The sequence below is a fragment of the Panulirus ornatus genome, chromosome 4 (assembly GCF_036320965.1).
Source record: "Panulirus ornatus isolate Po-2019 chromosome 4, ASM3632096v1, whole genome shotgun sequence".
In the NCBI taxonomy this organism is placed as follows: Eukaryota; Metazoa; Arthropoda; class Malacostraca; order Decapoda; family Palinuridae; genus Panulirus; species Panulirus ornatus.
Window position 1 is genome coordinate 59916462 of NC_092227.1, and position 19815 is coordinate 59936276.

At 44.4% G+C, this 19815-nt stretch overlaps 2 protein-coding genes across 13 annotated transcripts in view; one reads left to right on the forward strand and one right to left on the reverse strand.

Annotated features, from left to right (window-relative positions):
- Nucleotides 1-19815, reverse strand: part of LOC139766508 (uncharacterized) — a 1237960-nt gene that overhangs the window by 300047 nt on the left and 918098 nt on the right. The gene's annotated exons all lie outside the window — the stretch shown is intronic.
- LOC139766471 (oplophorus-luciferin 2-monooxygenase non-catalytic subunit-like) overlaps nucleotides 1-19815 on the forward strand; it is a 175379-nt gene that overhangs the window by 55630 nt on the left and 99934 nt on the right. For all 6 annotated transcript variants that reach the window (XR_011716912.1, XM_071695157.1, XM_071695166.1 and 3 more), the window contains exons 4-6: nucleotides 1359-1522; nucleotides 9056-9185; nucleotides 10108-10223. Coding sequence is in view for 5 of the 6 variants with exons in the window: in XM_071695157.1 (XP_071551258.1) it covers nucleotides 1359-1522; nucleotides 9056-9185; nucleotides 10108-10223 (410 nt within the window). In the remaining variant the exon portion in view is untranslated. The remainder of the gene's footprint in view (nucleotides 1-1358; nucleotides 1523-9055; nucleotides 9186-10107; nucleotides 10224-19815) is intronic.

Here is a 19815-nt window from a genome sequence, read left to right on the forward strand (position 1 = left end):
TTCATATCAATACTCTTATGGTGATCATCTGTGTCCCTGGTGCCTTCCATATGGTCACCCTCTTCATGTCTCTAGAAACGTAATCGATGAAAAGCATCTTAGTTACTGTTAGCCTAATTGCCTCTCTTAATTCAGACTATCCATCTTCTCCTGCAGCCCAAGGCTGTACAGTCTTATGTACATATAGTCCCTTCCCACCTCACCGAGAGGTACAGCAAATCCACTCAGCTAATTGCAGTCTGGCATGAGGAAGTTCATGTGCTGCAAAATGACCCCATCATCATCATCATCATCATCATCATCATCATCATCGCGTGTCCCCTCCCACACCATAACATGCTGAACCCCATTTTCAGGAGTGCTGGAAAAAGATCCTTTATTTCTTTTTTTTTGTCCTGGGAAAGAGGAATTTTTGCACGAGTCAGGCAAGTGTGACGAGGTTGAGCTGCGGGTGGTCGCGAGGAGTGGGTAGTAAGGTGACGGAGACCTGCATATTATTCACAGTGTGACAATAACTGTTGCTTTGAGAGAAGAATTGAAACTCTTTCTAACAGCCGTTCGAAAACCTTATCTTTTTCGCTATTTTCTTATTTTTTTTGAAGGTTAAGCTGTAATAAAAACGTTATAAACATCTAAAAAAAAGAAAAAAGATTTTTCTTTCACATCTGAAAATATCGAAACGTGTTCGTGGGGATGTGGCTGTGACAGAAGCTCCGGGGAGAGACGAGCTAAGGTCTGGCAGGCAATGTTCTGGTACAACTGATCTCCTTTCCTCTAATTACAGTTCTTTTTCTTTTCCTTTCTTTCAATAGTTCATACGATGGTGCGTCATTATAGAGTATATCTTCGAACGAAATATAAAACTTCATTTTACATATCTGATGGACAAAACAAAGATCGGATCAAGTGTCAGGGATTTTTTTTTTCTAACATTACTTTTGAATTTGAAAGCTTTAAATGACAAACCGGGAATTCAAAAGACTTCCTTACTCACTAATTAAACTGCTTTACTAAAGGAAAGATAAAAAGAACTGTAGTGTCAGAAATTATTTTTCAAAAGGCTTTTTAATGAGATTTTTGACCCTAAGTTTTTATCTTCGAAAGTTAAAAAAGGAAAATTCTTCAATCCTCAATCCACTGCTAGACTGGTCCCGCCAGTGTCTCACTATAGGCTGTGGGTTACGATCAGAAGAGGCGCGAAGCTTTGTACATACTTCTGACCAGCTTTCCTGGCTATTATGACACTACCCAAAAAAGATTACCAGGTTCCTCTATCTCTCCCGCCATACCTGGACCCTTGTCTCCCTAGTCCTGCCCACAGGATTCAGACCTTATGGTTTACATCGTTCTCCCTTCAGACGGGAAGACCTTCGAGGTGCTGGAGCTGGTGTCCAGCAGCCTGGTATCTGTGGCAGACGGGGCCTTCGATGGCTGCAGGGAGAGGCTGGTACGCCTGGGGCTCACCACCAACTCCCTCAAGACCTTCCCCTTCAAGGACCTTCCTCTGTTCCCCAGGCTCGAGGTGGGTAGATAGATAGATAGACAGAAAAAATCATACGTATACATATATACGCAGAGAGAGAGAGAGAGAGAGAGAGAGAGAGAGAGAGAGAGAGAGAGAGAGAGAGAGAGAGAGAGAGAGAGAGAGAGAGAGCCATCTGTCACTTTAATCAACCTCCTGCTATACTGCCAGCAACAGTTCACCGTGAAATCCGATTAACCTTTCCCTTCATTTTCTTCGTCTCAACCTATGACGTAGGCTAATGAGATCGTACGTTCGCGCCCGAGCGAGTCTGTGTGTGTGTGTGTGTGTGTGTGTGTGTGTGTGTGTGTGTGTGTGTGTGTGTGTGTGTTAAAATAAAAGTAGATTACGAGAGGCGGGTGATCATTAGCGCATATGCACCTGGAGATGAGAGGAATAAAGAAGAGAGGCGAGTGTTTTGGGAGGAGCTGAGTGAGTGCGTCAGCAGCTTCGAAGCTAAGGATCGAACATGAGTGACATGTGATACACATGCGAGAGTGGGTAATGTGACAGTTGAGGTATAACTGGGGGAAATGAGGTATCCGGTGTTGTGAACAACAACGGTGAACACCTTGTGAATTGCTGAAAAAGGATTGGTGATTGGGAATACCTGATCTTCAAGAAGGGGGACATACATGAGTATGCATAGGTAAGTAGGAAAGATGGTAAGGGGACATTGCTGCTCCATGTGCTGACTGACAGACTCACGAAGGAGAGACTCTTGGATGTGAACGTACTGAGAGGGGCAGCTGGGTGGGATGTCTGATCATTATCACTTGGTGGAGGCGAAATGGCCTTAGGACAGCAGTATGCTTTGTGAATGGCATTTTCCCTAAACCGTCACGTCCCCCGTTAGTCCCCTTTCACTCACCCCTGGACGTTCATCTGTACATCCTTCACCTCAGGGTTATCTCCGGCACAAGCTAAATTCTCTGACACTCCGCTGCATTTCTGTCCACTTTTGTGAAGTCATGACCCCAAGGAAGAGCTGTGATGACGACGGCTTCTTCCTCCTTTGAACACCTCAGCTGTTGAAATTCTCCCGAGTCTTGTCGAATTCTCCTGCTTCTTATGTGTTCTCTTTACATAATCCTTTCTACTCTTAAAATCCAGGTCTACAAACACGTGCAGAGCCTTGATCCATCTCTTACTCCCATTTTTTTTTTCCCCCTTTTACTTTTCCTTTCACCAGATATGGCCTTGCTTGGGGCATGTTCTGTCTGTGCCAAGTCGGTCAATGTATATATTAAAAGAAAAAAAAAATCCTCAACCCGTTTCCACCTTCTGCTAATTACTTTCACATATCAAGTACTTTCTCGTTTCCACAGTCACAAGAGGATAACGTTACCACGTGGGAAATATAATACCAAAATTCCAAGACGTATATTCCAATATTGATATAGATCGACGTAGCCTACGCTGAACACGACGCTACTGATCTCTCTCTCTCTCTCTCTCTGCTAGCCTAATCAATCCTATCCTAACCAAACCCCAACCCAACTATCTAACCCCATCCTAAACCAAGTCAAACAAAAAGATAAAGGCTTGATACGGTAAATGTCAACCACTTCGCATATTTCTCTTTTCTGGCAACATCGAGAAACGTTTTTGATATCTGCTTTCTCCTCTAGACCCATCCTAATCTTTCCTACTTTCTCCTCTAGACCCAACCTAATCTTTCCATCTCTGAACATTCATACTCATGCCATCTTATTCATCACTCTCACAATCTTATCTCTCATGACTGGCGACATGCACAAAATACTTCTTGGATGGCCCGTATTCATTTTCAGTTCCTTTACCCGCATACAACAAGCCCTAAAACCTAATCCCATAATTTCGGGGTACAGCTGCCGACTTTTCTACGCCCCAGTGCATATCAGATGAGAATTACAACAGTATAATCCTCAGGCCTCTGTCGACCCTACCTTCACTTGTTTTCCCATTTCTAGAGGCTTGCTACGGGCTTCACCTTGGTGGCAGAATCTTTACTTATTCCCAAAAGCGTCAAGTTTCCCTCCCATGTCCCCTGGCATTATATCTTTTTTTCTATCCTCACATGTTCTCTATACTGATTACTAACGTTAATCTACCATGATTCACAGGTACGGCCTCTGCAGGAGTAAGTGAAGCTGAGCTGATATTCATCAACGACCACAGTTTATTCTTCTCATCATATATATATATATATATATATATATATATATATATATATATATATATATATATATATATATATATATATATATATACCTTACTATCTCACATCATCCCCCACCTCTTAACCTTCTAGTACTACCACATTTATTGCAACAGCTCGTCTGTTTTCTTTTTTAGGTATATTCTCTTTTCTTGTATCATGAATCTTCTTACGCTGGCGATGAACTTCAGTATGTTTCCCTTTTTTTTTTTTTTCGACTGTCGAACCGTTAGAAGCCACAAGTACCTGAATACACACACACACACACACACACACACACACACACACACACACACACACACATATTCCTTCTTCGTACTTCTTCGTTGTTTCCTTCTAACGCAACATACAGGCGAAACAGAGATGAAAAAGCTTCAATTTCACACATCCACTCTCTAACTGTCACGTGTACAGCAACGATACCATAGCCCTCTATCCACAACTTAGCCTTCCATACTTTTCCGTCGTTCCCCGGCTGCTTCGTATGCCCTAGTTCAGTCCACTGAAAGCACGTCACCCCCTGTATACCACGTCGCTCCAACTTACTCTATGCCGTGCATGCGTTTCATCCTCTTTTATGTTCAAGCTCGGAGAACCCAAAATCACCGCCTTACCATCTGCAATTTGGTGTTCTTTAGATTACTGGGACAGTGTCGGCCATCTAAGAGGGATTTGAACCTCTGCCAACGTCAACCTTGGCCCATAAGAAGGGTGTTGAACCTCGACTAAGGTACTAAATCTTAGAAAAGACGCTTGACCTTAAGGGAGGAAGGTGGTGTTGCACCTTAGGAGAGTCGCTGAACATTTGCGATGGTTTGGAGATTAGTGCGGGGGTCGGAGCCATGGAAGGACTTATGGAAAGGTTCTATACCTCAGGGGTGGTTTTAAAACTTGAAAAAGTGTTGGACCTTGATTCTACGCCGTAGGAATGGTTTCGAACTTTGGGGAAAGTAGTGGACCCTCCGGAAAGTTCTAGGCTGAAGACAGAGTCTTGAATCTTGGGGAAAATATTGGACCTTATGGAAGGTTCTACAATGTATGGATGGTTTTGAACCTTGGGAAAGGTGTTGGATCTTGTAGAAGGTTTTAGACCTTAGTTAAGGTGTCGGACCCGTGGTATGGTGATGGATCATGGGCATGATGTTGGGTTTTGGTGATGGTGCTAAATTTTCGGAAAGTTTTTGGACGTTGTTGAAGTTGTTGAACATGTAAGTGTTGAAACTTGGGTTAAATGTTGGACCTACAAGAAAGGCAAAGGATGAAGGGGTGTTGCGAGTTGTGTTAAAAGATGAAAAGGTTTTATTCCAGGCTGCAGGTTCGGAAAACAGGGTAAAACTGGGAACAAAGGTGAAGCTTCCGGGTCTATTGTGAAAAGCCCTGGACCCAGGGGAGGTAGTGAGTCTTACGAAACGTATAGGAATTTAGAGAATGTGTTCAAAGGCAAATGGTGAGGTTACAAGAACTTGAGGAAAGGTACTGTACCTGGAAGAAGGGTTTACACTACATATACTAAATGTATTGCACATGTTGAGGACACCTTCAGAATCCTTGTCCCCAGTGAAATCCTAGGCTGCAACCAACATTAACCAGTTCATAACCCAGTAGTATTTCCTAGCTCACATCGAGGTAGCATTCACCAACCTATACCAAAGTGGTATCTATCCGCTCATAACCAATTCGCTGTCACTTGCTAATATCTGGGAAGCAAATGACCAACCTACAGAGTGATGATGGCATTTGCAAGACCCCAAACCAAGTTGTACGCACCAAACTATATCCACCAGCTCAGCTCGAGGTACCCATACATCATTCCACGGGTCAACAATCACCATCAAATCATCTAAGTGCCAGTCATCAGTCCACATCTGGTTACGATTAAGCAGCCCATGTTACAGTTATGTCACACCCGATATCAAAGTTGAATTACCAGTGTATATCCAGGAAACGACCACCAGCCTTCACACAGGTGACATTCATCCAGAGTCACTGACCAGGTAGAGTTCACCAACTGTTACTCACGTAGTTTCTCTCAGTCAGCAGCCAGGTGACAGTAACTAACTCTTACCTAAGTAACATTCTCAAGCCTCCATGTAGATAACACTGACCAGCCCACCACATCCATGTAACATTCATCCTCTATCATTTACAAGCCAACAACCATGCAACATTTACTCCCTTACATCCATGCAACATTCATGAACCTAAGTGCCATTGACCCACAGTCATCCTACATTATATTTCCAGCCAGTAGCCAATATCAAGGTGAGCAGTGACCCGCAGTCCTACACTATTTAGGGATGTTTCACAGACACTCCTCCGACGGTCCCGAGCAGCGTTTAGTCCAACAACATTGTTTAAACTCCTCCTATCTTCCGCCTTATTCTTTCGAAACGTGAGGAAACCATTCTCCTTCCTCGAGAACATTTCCCGCATTACGTTACCATCCGCGTCTTCCCCGCAGTGATTCGTCTGGACTTAATTCTGTGTATTCGTCAAGGAACTGACAGGTCCTCAGACAACTGTGCCATAGAGAAACGTGAGAGTTATGCCTCGAGATGATCACTAACCAAACTCCTGTAAAGTGGAATTTTTAATGAAACCTGAGAAGTTATTTTATTTTGTTACGTTACCTTAGTCGCCACGGGGAAATGAAACACGATAGTTCCCAAGTGCACTTTCATGTAATAATCACATTATCAAGGGAAATACAAGAAAGAAATATATACCTTTGACTAAAACAGGTACCCATTTCACTGACCAACTCCCAGGGGAGGATGAACAGTTGGCTAAGTTGTGGACCGACTGCCGCAACCAGGATTAGAGCCCAGGCGCTCGATCCTAAGCAACCCGGGGATGCGTCATGGTCAGCAACTCTAACCTCTATACCATTAACATTTTCATTACCAAAGTAACTTCACAACCATATAAATCCTACACATTCTAAGGTTTATTTTCCTTTATGACGAGTTTTATTTCAAGATTGTGGTTACGTGGTAATGAATACGTAATGCTTGGTGCCACACAGAGCAGGGTGCAGAGTGTGGGACGCGTATGCCAGTGCCTCTGGGGTCAACCTTTTCAATACACAATTCCTGTTAGTTTATGGCGCTGATAACAGAATAGGTATATATGATTAATCTAGATTACAAAAAAAAAAATCATATTTTTTGAATTAGGAGAGTTCAGCATCAGAGTGATAGCAAGAAAAATAAATATCTATCGTCTTTTTTTTCAGATTAGTTTCCAGTATTTTTTTTCTAATGGCATATATCTAGTATGTGAAATTTTCTAAAATGAGAGGTTATTGATGTCATTTCACACACACACACACACACACACACACATATATATATATATATATATATATATATATATATATATATATATATATATATATATATATATATATGAAAGATGTTTCACTATTGGTTTTGATCTATGGTCAGTCATTTTATACAGGAACTCCACACAAAAAGGTGGTAAATCCCGTAAAGCTTTTAACAAGAAAGTACCACACAACGTTCTCTTGTAATTCAACAAAGTACAGTAACTGTAATGTGTTGCGCCACAAATTGGCCAAGTCACCCCGTCAGCGATCAGAATCATATACTCTGACGATTAATAAACCAGTTTTTGAAATGCATTACCCCGAACTCGACCCGCAGTGCCACTAATTGAAGGGTTAGTAGCGTCTGTTTGAGTATGCACATTAAACCACCACGGGTCTAATGAATTTTCAGCAAACGTGCAGCTCTAAATAACCCGTGAAATTACAACGGTAAAATAGAAGTCCCCAAATGTCTGAAAACGAAACTCTATGAGTGTCCTAGAGTGGAAGGGATCCCCACCTCCCACATCACCCACTCCCGCTATCTCCATGTCTCACATCTACGTTCTCCCTCCTTCCTGCACCTTCAGCTACAGAATCATCTTCACACTGTCCAATTGTCCATGAAACGTCATCTTCGCCTCCATCACTTCTCCTCACCCTACCCAGTCGAACATGACCCTCCTTCCAACAACTTCCCTCATCGTGCACAAACCAGGCGTTGTTTCCACCCAAAAGCTTCCCTCCATCACAAAAAAATGTTTCACCCACTCACACTACTCCAACCCTCGCCATCTCTCTCTCTCTCTCTCTCTCTCTCTCTCTCTCTCTCTCTCTCTCTCTCTCTCTCTCTCTCTCAGTATCATCACCACCACCGCCACCAACCCTGGCTGACCAAGCGTTGCCTCCGCCCCCACCGCTCCTCTCCACCGTGATAAGCCACCTGCCATTCCCTCCCCTACGATTTCTCACTTCCTTAGTCGACCAGGTATCATCCTCGCACGCAACATTTCTCCCATCCTGATCAACAAGTACGTCTTCGCCCTCGCCCCCACCATCCTCCCCAAGTCCTCCTCTACGAGACGTTGTCTCCGACGCCTCCCAACATTGATCAAAGAGATGACATCCCCAACCGTATGCCACCAAACCCTGATCAACGAGGTGTTAACGTCGCCTCTACCAGCCCTGCCATGATCAACAAGATGTCATCCCCCCCTTCGCCTCCACCACCCCTGCTAACTGTAACCACTGAGGTAACACCCTTGCCTCTATCATCCTTAACAACCACAAACATCGAGGTATCACCCGCGCATCTAACTTCTCCGCCAACTGTGACAAACAAAGGTGTGACCCTTGCCTCCACCAACCCCTGCTAGCTATGATCAATGCGATGTTAATCCCTCCTCTACCACCAAGGCACTGCCTCTCCTAACTAAAAGAGGTGTTCATCCCACCCTCACCACCTCCGCCAACTCTCGTCCACTAAGTGTAACTCTCGCTCCAACCAGCCCCCTGACCCTGATGATCAAGGTGTTAACTTCGCCCCATTACCTACCTATCCCAGCTCTGGTCAGCCGCTCACCCCAACCTGCCTCCTCTCCCACACCTGATCAGTAAGGTGTTACACTCGCCCTCACCACCTCTACTGACCCTTGGTATACTGAGGTATAACACATTCAAAATTTGGATCTGCTCTCTGATGTCTACTGATGACGGCTGGTTATATCTGACTGTATCTTATCTTCCAGTCTAGGACACCCAAGTGTATCTCTCACTCAATCGTCTATCTATGTCTGAGGAGGCAGTAACTGTACACCAACCATCTCTGTGTTTCCTATTCAACCTCTCGTCATCCCCTCACGCGTTACTCCTGCCGTTCAGGTCGTCTTTGTTCCAGATATCATTTCCAGCCACAGCTGAGTGTTGCCCCTCGTCTTCTCCTAGTCCTCCCTCAGCGTGGAGCCCTGACCGCTGCAGCTAAGATGTACATACATTCCCCTCACAGACCCTGTCCCTGGGAGGGAACGAACTGGAGACGATAGACGACCTGGTGGGCCTGCCGGAGCTGCCCATCACTGTGCTCTACCTGGGGAACAACCAGATATCCAGCCTCCACCCTGATGTCTTCGTATCTGGTGAGTTTCCAGAGGAAGGTTGTGCGTGTGCCTGGAACTCTCACTAGGCCAATGTCTGCGAAACCAATACTTTTCAATCATTAGCCTCAGCTGAGAGTAATTGACTACGATGATGATCGACTTCCTTCATGAAAGTAAGCAACTTGACTGACAGCATAACAAGTTACGTCTGTAAGTAATGCTCGCAAGTCTATTCATATGTGATGCATTCATCTGAAAACTTCCTTCCTTTAGTCATTCTGAGGAATTAACTTTTCAAAGGCATTGTGAAGCATTCCGTCTCTAAATCTGAACTAGATGTTAAATCGTATTTTTCTTTCTGTAGCTTCTTCCGCCCTCGTCTCTATAGGTACTGTACTTGGCAAGCTTTTATAGGATCTTACCTCGCAAACCTGGTGGAGTAAGCCACACCAAAGCGTTCTCGAGAGAAGACAATGTTGATCCCTCCCAAGGACGGAGCTTCAAAGCCCTCCTGCTTCATGATCCATAAAAATAAAACTTAATAAAACTAACAAACTGCAACATAGTCAATTCCTAGCTATCTCCCTCCTCCACATGCTCCTCAGGTATACTCCTCCAACTGAAAAGCCTGACCAGCATACCCTGCATTTGTCTTTGTGAAGATTTTAATGCCCACTATGCCACTTGGCTCAGCACTCACCCAAGATCCTCCCCACCCCGAGGTGAACTATTCATAAACCAGCTGCAGCGACTCATTATCCTAAACCTATGCAACCAGTCAAATAGGACTCCCACCTCACGTCTTCCAGCAACCAACGTCGCTAAACATCACCTTCAGCTCACCAGCTCTATGCACACATCTAATCACTTATTCAGACGTCAGTCTTGATTAACGATAAGAATAATTAAGCAAGTGGCGTTGTGGGTGACCGACCGCTATCTTCTCCTCTCCTCTGCACAGTGCCTCGCTTGAGCGTCCTGGAGCTGAACGGAAACAACTTGACCAGCCTCCCACCCGAGGTGTTCATGCCTCTGAACGAGCTCCAGATACTCTACGTTTACAAGAACAATTTCAAGGTGAGCAAGGAGAACATCCTGTTGGGGGACGGGCGAGGAAAGAACATAATCAGGGGGTGGTAGGAAGGGGAGCAAGGGCGGAAACGACAGATCTAAGGGTCAAAAGTCAAAGGACGAGGGAAGGGAAATTTGATGTCACAGGAGCAGGGATGAGACGTTGTTATTGTTCAGATCCGCCAGACGAGAGCCTGGTAGGAGCCCTTGTCTCTGGTCGACTCGTCCCCTTCAGCCAGCTTTGGGAAGACGATATGAAAAAATGGAGGTGGGGAGAAAATCATTGGGGGAGAAAGAGGGAGGCTAATGAGGTGATGAAAAGCATACAAAAAGAAAAAGGGATGTGTAGAGGGATAATAATGAAACACAAGTCCTTTACAAGAATAACGACACAGACAAGTTCAAAGAGGAAGGAATACGGGAATGATAAAGATGGGGAAAATGATGGGAAAGACCTGGGGAAGACCTCCGTCATCATACACAGAAATACATGGGACCAGGGCGAAGGTGGAGGGAGGGAGGGGGGTTAGGTGGTGGAGGGTGGACAATGGTAAGCTGTCCGGATATGAAATATCTGACGCAGGGGAGAGAGAGAGCGAGAGAGGGAAGTGATATCACGTCTGTCCTAGGGAAGGTCTCGGTATTATGCTTGGAATTTAAGGTAAAACCTGACACACTGCACAAACTGCTGACATATTATTTCATTTTCATCCTGAGATATAACTTTGCCAAACACCAATATGATTTATATGAGTATATACATCTTGGAACCGCAAAACACATCACAAAAGCCACATTTTTTTTTCGTATAAGCTACACATGTAACATGACGTAACTCGCTTGTAGGCATCAATGGCGAATGGCCATTTGTTAGTCGTAGTATCCTGGGCTCTTACTGAGTTGTCACCTTATAACTGAGGAAGTCAGATGTATATTATTATATGTATCATATATACAGAGGAATCCGTGGGTGACGGTCAGTATATGACACTGTTACCTCACTCTCTCTTACTCAACAGTATATACACTCTTGTTGCTGTGCGTTAAGAGTGGAAGTTGTTATGAGTCTTGAGTCATCAACGAAAACAATTAAAGCAAGCAACATGCCGCTCTTCATGACGTGGTGATGTACAATTAGCATTCAGCAGGGAATCACTCGCGGCCTGTTGTTCTTAGCCTCAAGGTCGTCTCCTTCAGGGAACACAACAGATAAGAACACATTCATTTCGACAGATGACAAACTAATACAGGACGTGAGACTTGGCTGTCCAGCAGGCTGGATGATGGTTTGGCCTTTAGGTTTATCAATCGCCAGGGTCATTAAGGCCTTCAACGTCAAGTTACATCCACTTAAGAAAATGTTAAGCACCTTCTGGTATTAACGATAATTCCAAGACCTGAACTGATTCAGACAAGAATGGGTAGGATAAGTTTGTTGTGGCGAATGCGACGAACAATCATTTGCAAGAGAGAAAACGGAAAAGTCTGATTCAAGTATCATCACGGAAGCGTCATTTGGTAGAAATATTAATGGAGATCTGGCAGAAGATGAACAAATTCACAAATAGCCATGAAAGCAGTGACATAGACGGTGCAGTGTGCGGAAGATAAAGCGTTGGAGTAGAAATAAGGAACTACTGAAACCTGTTAGATTATGTTATGTGCATGATCTATATTTTACATTAAATGGCTGTAAAAACGTACCTAACATCAAAATGTCCGTTTTCTCTAAAAGAACACGTAACTGCAGCTGATGCGCTGCGGAAATTTGATTTCATTTTCATCCGTTAAGAAGGTGAAGTGTGTGGCGTGAGGAAAAAAAGGGCACAGTAAAGTGGAATGATGATGATCAAAGGATCATTAAATAAAGAAGAGTAAAGCATAACTGTTGATGATAAGGCATACATGAACTAAAGAAGATCCAAAAAAAAGGAAATAAAAAAAAGATGTTAGAATGTTGACCAGGTTATTAAGTTGGTCTTATAAAAATAATGGCAATGAAATGAAAAAGTACAAGGCACAGTTTTGGAGGAGCAGAATGGCTGCTACATCAAGCACTAGACTGAAAGAAAAGATGCACGCCATCATATGTGGTGCATGAGAAGTGCACGTACGACTGTGTAACAAGGATCTAGTAAATGCACGATGTGAGCTAATGGAGAAATCTGAAGGAGATATTAATAGGTGTTGCAGAAGAAAGCGATAAGTGGGGATAGTATGGACGGGTAGAAATAGCAGATGTGAGGAAAAAGACTAAAAGAGCTAACCTGAGCGGAATTAGCGGAAGTAAATAATATGAGCATTTGTGATGATATGGAGAAAGAGAGAGGGTCTACGTATGAAGGAGTCTGCAGAGATGTGGCGAGACTCGGGTGGTTGGTGGAGGATGTACACGAGTCAAATGTTGTATAGCAGCAGAAAAGTTACCACCGTTTTTATATAGGCACACGAACAGAAGTGAGATGCAACCGTGAATGCATAAATCTACTCTTGAACCCGAAATATGCGACCTATGGCAGATACTGGGACGTTCTTTCCGCCAACTACGCACAAAATGTGACCAATTCTTAAATGAAATTTATCACGAAGTTGAATTCTCCTGCACATGCTGAATATATTGGTGATGAGTCTCCCGAAGCCATCACTCATGGCGAGGACCTTTGACCTGAATACACACAGAAGAGAGCGTACAGAACAACCAGTCCAGCTAATCTGATACAGATAAGAACGTTCGAATTCGATGTCACATTGGGACGACAGGTCCATGGCTTGCCTGCTGATGACAGACTGTTCTCTATCTGGATCACGACTGCTGAATCTACCACTGCTTCATGTAACTGTATCACCTTTACGGGTGGTAACGAACCTAACTCCCAGAGGGTACTGCACTCACCAAACCCCCCCTAGTCTCTCACCCACTCTACAACGAACCAGATAAATAAAAAGGCCATACCAGCCATGATCATCCCTCTTTGTCAGACACAATGCTATTCACAGGATGACTCAGTAATGGCCAAAGACTATAGAGGTAGCGACCGGGAGCAAAATGGCCCTTCATTACGGAAACAACACATGCAAATACCCTTTAGTGCCTGCGAAATCCTGTTAAATTTGATACATACATAACAGCGCAGCGTGGACGGGAAGGCTCATTCGTTATGAAACCAGTATGTAAATGTGTTATTAAGCCGGCGGAAGCATATTAATGTTGTAACAAATTAACAGTGCTTCAACTGCTGACGAGAATTGGCCGGCTTAAAAGCAGGTAACTGAACTGATGCCATCAAGGCGACGTCTAAAGTAGAAAATAGAAAATCAGATAGCCTTAGTTTGAGTCATCCACGAACGTGCACCTTTGTCTAGCAGGGAGGTGTTGTAACCTCATCGTGGACGTCGACACGCTGGGGTTAAGGTGTATTACACTGAGCTACTGTAGTGCTCGCTGCTGCATTGTCCTGCTGGCGGAAGTTTTGAAAAATATCGTCATCAACATCCGGATATACATAATCATGAAGCACATTTGCCTAATATCCCAAAGTGCTGGTGATGCCTACTTGTTGGTCAAGAGCCTGAACTTCCCCACGAAATTTCAATTTTTCATGTAACCAATTTTTTCTGGCGTGAGACACCAAGTGCTTTAAGCAACGTGTTCAACACGACCCGAAATGGAATTTCTTGTACGCGCACGAAAGCAACAAACAGCGATCAGCCGCCAACGATTTAAAAGGCAATTAGCAATCTGATGGCAATTAGGACCATAACTGTCACAGGTGGAATGCTTCTGATGTTAGTCATGCGCTGTTAAATGGTAGAAAAAACATACCATTAGTGTATTTTCCACTCTGTCTGTCTGTCTCTCTGTCTCTGTCTGTCTGTCTCTCTGTCTCTGTCTGTCTCTCTCTCTCTCTCTATTCATCGATCTATCTGTCAGTGTGTATGACCGTCTTGATGCCTCTGTCTTGTATTTACCTACTCTCACACTATCTATTCTCTCCATTTCTCCTTCCCTAATCTCTGTACGTATATTTACAATGGCTGTATTCTCTGCTCCTCGTCTCTCTCTCTCTCTCTCTCTCTCTCTCTCTCTCTGATAATAAGTTGTGAACAAGAGAAGAGGAGAACGTCACAGTCCAGACGATCATTTCCTCAGAACAAATCGAAGTCACACAATTTGTATCAGTGTTAACCTACTCTCGGGATACCATAACCCGAGATAACAGTACCTACCATAATGCGTCCCTGATACTTGGGTTATACGACGGGTGTTGTAGCGAGGGACGGCGGGAGAATCATCGCGGTATGAGCTCTGCACAACCAGACATCAGACACACCAATCTAGAATCATACACAAGACCTGCAGCTGCGTGTTCGTACTTGGGATTCGTTTGACCCAGGTAGCGTATACCTGACACATTCCGCCATCACACACACACAGCCTCGACGTAACCCAGTGGTCTGGTAATGTTTTAATTCCCTTGTATTTGTTTCCCAATGTATTTGTATACAATAAGCACTGCAGATACGTAAGGCCAGGATGCTCTCCACCAGAAACATGACTGACGTGAATGATCGAGGATGAAAACTGGCGGCAATCTCAAGACAATGAAGAGGTAAATGTTAATTAACAATACGACGACACACGAGTCCAGATGTGCAGGTAACAGTACCACCTGACCACCTGAGCCGAGAACAAACACCTGCAGATCCAAGAAATCATCACGAACTAACCCTTCTTCCCCCCTGAGCCTAACCAGGAGAACAGTATGGAACAGAAGGCGTGAACAGGAGAACAGGCGATGCACGAGAGGTGAACGGGAGGGAAAGCCTCATAGCCCACCATCCCCGCCCGTGGAATCATCATCCGTGTGTCTCTGAAGAAGAAAAATTCCATCAGCCAAAGATAATCCTTTTTTCTTAGTACCGCCAGAACCAGCCACCATCACAGCGCTGTCACCAACCGTGCCAACGCTAACCCTAACCACCCCAACATCGTTACCCTCAAGACTACAAAAACGACTGACATCACCACAGACGATGGTAACGAGCTCACTAACTACCGTCACAAACACCACAGAGGGGTAACGAGCTTACTAACTACCGTCACAACACCGTTAACAACAGAAACAACGGTATTAGTAACACCAACAGTACCACAACAGCTCTGTCTGTCACCACCACTCTCACAAGACCATCACCACACGAGCCACCACACGTTACCGTAAACATCACCGCCAACACTACATCACCAACACTAACACTACATCACCAACACCAACACTGCATCACCAACACCAACACTAACACTACAGCACCAACACCAACACTGCATCACCAACACCAACACTACATCACCAACACTAACACTACATCACCAACACCAACACTACATCACCAACACCAACACTACATCACCAACACTAACACTACATCACCAACACCAACACTACATCACCAACACCAACACTGCATCACCAACACCAACACCAACACTACATCACCAACACTAACACTACATCACCAACACCAACACTACATCACCAACACCAACACTACATCACCAACACCAACACTACATCACCAACACCAACACTACATCACCAACACTAACACTACATCACCAACACCAACACTACATCACCAACACCAACACTACATCACCAACACCAACACTGCATCACCAACACCAAGACTACATTACCAACACTAACACTACATCACCAACACCACCACTACATCACCAACACCAACACTACATCACCAACACCAAGACTACATTACCAACACTAACACTACATCACCAACACCAACACTACATCACCAACACTACATCACCAACACCAACACTACATCACCAACACCAAGACTACATTACCAACACTAACACTAGATCACCAACACTAAGAGTACATCACCAACACCAACACTACATCACCAACACTACATCACCAACACCAACACTACATCACCAACACTAACACTACATCACCAACACCAACACTACATCACCAACACTAACACTACATCACCAACACCAACACTACATCACCAACACCACATCACCAACACCAACACTACATCACCAACACTAACACTACATCACCAACACCAACACTACATCACCAACACCAACACTACATCACCAACACCAACACTACATCACCAACACCAACACTGCATCACCAACACCAACACTACATCACCAACACCAACACTACATCACCAACACTAACACTACATCACCAACACCAACACTACATCACCAACACCAACACTACATCACCAACACCAACACTAAATCACCAACACCAAGACTACATTACCAACACTAACACTACATCACCAACACCAACACTACATCACCAACACCAACACTACATCACCAACACCAAGACTACATCACCAACACTAACACTAGATCACCAACACTAAGACTACATCACCAAGACTACATCACCAACACTACATCACCAACACTAACACTACATCACCAACACCAACACTACATCACCAACACTAAGGCTACATCACCAACACTAACACTACATCACCAACACTAACACTACATCACCAACACTAAGGCTACATCACCAACACTAACACTACATCACCAACACTAAGACTACATTACCAACACTAAGACTACATCACCAACACTACATCACCAACACTAACACTACATCACCAACACCAACACTACATCACCAACACTAACACTTCATCACCAACACCCCTAAATCGCCAACAACACCGTCACCTCCTCTCATAGCGACATCACTGCATTTCATATAACCATCGCTGCCAACACCTACCATCACCAGTCACACTGCCAACACCACTATTACCATAACAACAACATCAACAACAACAATTCATACCTCCTTCCACTTCTACTACTGCCACCACCAGCACCGTTACCAACAACAGCAAAAAGTTGTTCATCCCGGTCTTCCACCTCTACTGCCACCACCGTTTCCACTGACACCAGCAGCAAGAACAGACCAAACCACACTGCCCACACGGCCTTCATCACCCGCATCAAGCAGTGACAACGCACAACTACACCCTCTTCTGTTATGACAACGCACAACTACACCCTCTTCTGTTATGACAACGGACAACTACACCCTCTTCTGTTATGACAACGGACAACTACACCCTCTTCTGTTATGACAACGCACAACTACACCCTCTTCTGTTATGACAACGGACAACTACACCCTCTTCTGTTATGACAACGCACAACTACACCCTCTTCTGTTATGACAACGCACAACTACACCCTCTTCTGTTATGACAACGCACAACTACACCCTCTTCTGTTATGACAACGGACAACTACACCCTCTTCTGTTATGACAACGCACAACTACACCCTCTTCTGTTACCACAACGGACAATGACCACAAACACAAACATCGACAACAACAACACTAACAACAGCAACAACAATGTTGTATTCCCAGCGACCGATAATAACACCACAAACAACAACAACAACAACAATATAAACACTTTATTTCCCACGGCCACCACCACCAAAATTAACAACACTTACAACAGCTTCTCTTATCCCTTCGTGTTATTCCTCCCACCATCACCACCACTACCACCATCACCAACAACACTCTACTTCCCACTGCCACAACCACCATCACCAACAACAACACTACCTCCCACTGCCACAACCACCACCGTTAACAACAGTATCGACAACAACAGGAGGTCATCCACTATACCTCACAGTGTCTCCCGTACCATCATCACCATCATCAACCCCACCACCACCACCACAGTCACCATCACCATCACCACCACCTCCACCACCATCTCCACCACGACCATCACCACTGCCATCACCTCCACCACCACTGTCACCACCACTACCACCACTTCGATGGCCACCCCCTCCACCACGACCATCACTAATCACCTCCTCCCATTACCACCACTACGAGAATCACCAACACTTCAACCACTGTGACAATCACCAACACTTCAACCACTGTGACAATCACCAACACTTCAACCACTGTGACAATCACCAACACTTCAACCACTGTGACAATCACCAACACTTCAACCACTGTAACAATCACCAACACTTCAACCACTGTGACAATCACCAACACTTCAACCACTGTGACAATCACCAACACTTCAACCACTGTGACAATCACCAACACTTCAACCACTGTGACAATCACCAGCACTTCAACCACTGTGACAATCACCAGCACTTCAACCACTGTGACAATCACCAGCACTTCAACCACTGTAACAATCACCAACACTTCAACCACTGTGACAATCACCAGCACTTCAACCACTGTAACAATCACCAACACTTCAACCACTGTGACAATCACCAACACTTCAACCACTGTGACAATCACCAACACTTCAACCACTGTGACAATCACCAACACTTTAACCACTGTGACAATCACCAACACTTCAACCACTGTGACAATCACCAACACTTCAACCACTGTGACAATCACCAACACTTCATCCACTGTAACAATCACCAACACTTCAACCACTGTAACAATCACCAACACTTCAACCACTGTGACAATCACCAACACTTTAACCACTGTGACAATCACCAACACTTCAACCACTGTGACAATCACCAACACTTCAACCACTGTGACAATCACCAACACTTCAACCACTGTGACAATCACCAACACTTCAACCGCTGTGACAATCACCAACACTTCAACCACTGTGACAATCACCAACACTTCAACCACTGTAACAATCACCAACACTTCATCCACTGTAACAATCACCAACACTTCAACCACTGTAACAATCACCAACACTTCATCCACTGTAACAATCACCAACACTTCATCCACTGTAACAATCACCAACACTTCAACCTCTGTAACAATCACCAACACTTCAACCACTGTGACAATCACCAACACTTCAACCACTGTGACAATCACCAACACTTCAACCACTGTGACAATCACCAGCACTTCAACCACTGTGACAATCACCAACACTTCAACCACTGTGACAATCACCAACACTTCATCCCCCTCCTGCCACCACAACCACCACTAGCAACAACAGACAACACCATAACCACCACTACCAACAACAGGAATATTTCATGCCATATGACTGCCAACACACTGCCACTACACTGTCTAAAGCCCCTGCCAACACCCGCCAGGCTAACTAGCTCCACTTTGCATTATACCTTCCTCCTCCCCGGCCATTCTAGACTTAATTAAACAGGTTTCTGGCTGTAACTGACCATCAGAATAGAATTCTAGCTTAAAACACAACGTCCAGCATACCTTCTCAAACCGTCCATCTCTATCATTCTATTCAGGTTTTTTATTTACTTATCCGAGTCTTTATCGTTTTGTTTTGTCTGTTGTTTTTGAATCCTCAGGCAGAAGTTAAGGGGAGACGACTTCTATGAATAGATTATCTTAGAGATAGGAAACAAAGGGCGTGTGTTAACGGAGCCTTCTCGAAATGGGCTGAGGTGACCAGTGGCGTACCTGAGGGCTACGTCCCGGGACCATTTCTCTTCTTGATCTACTTACATACCGGAAAGACTGGACTCTTA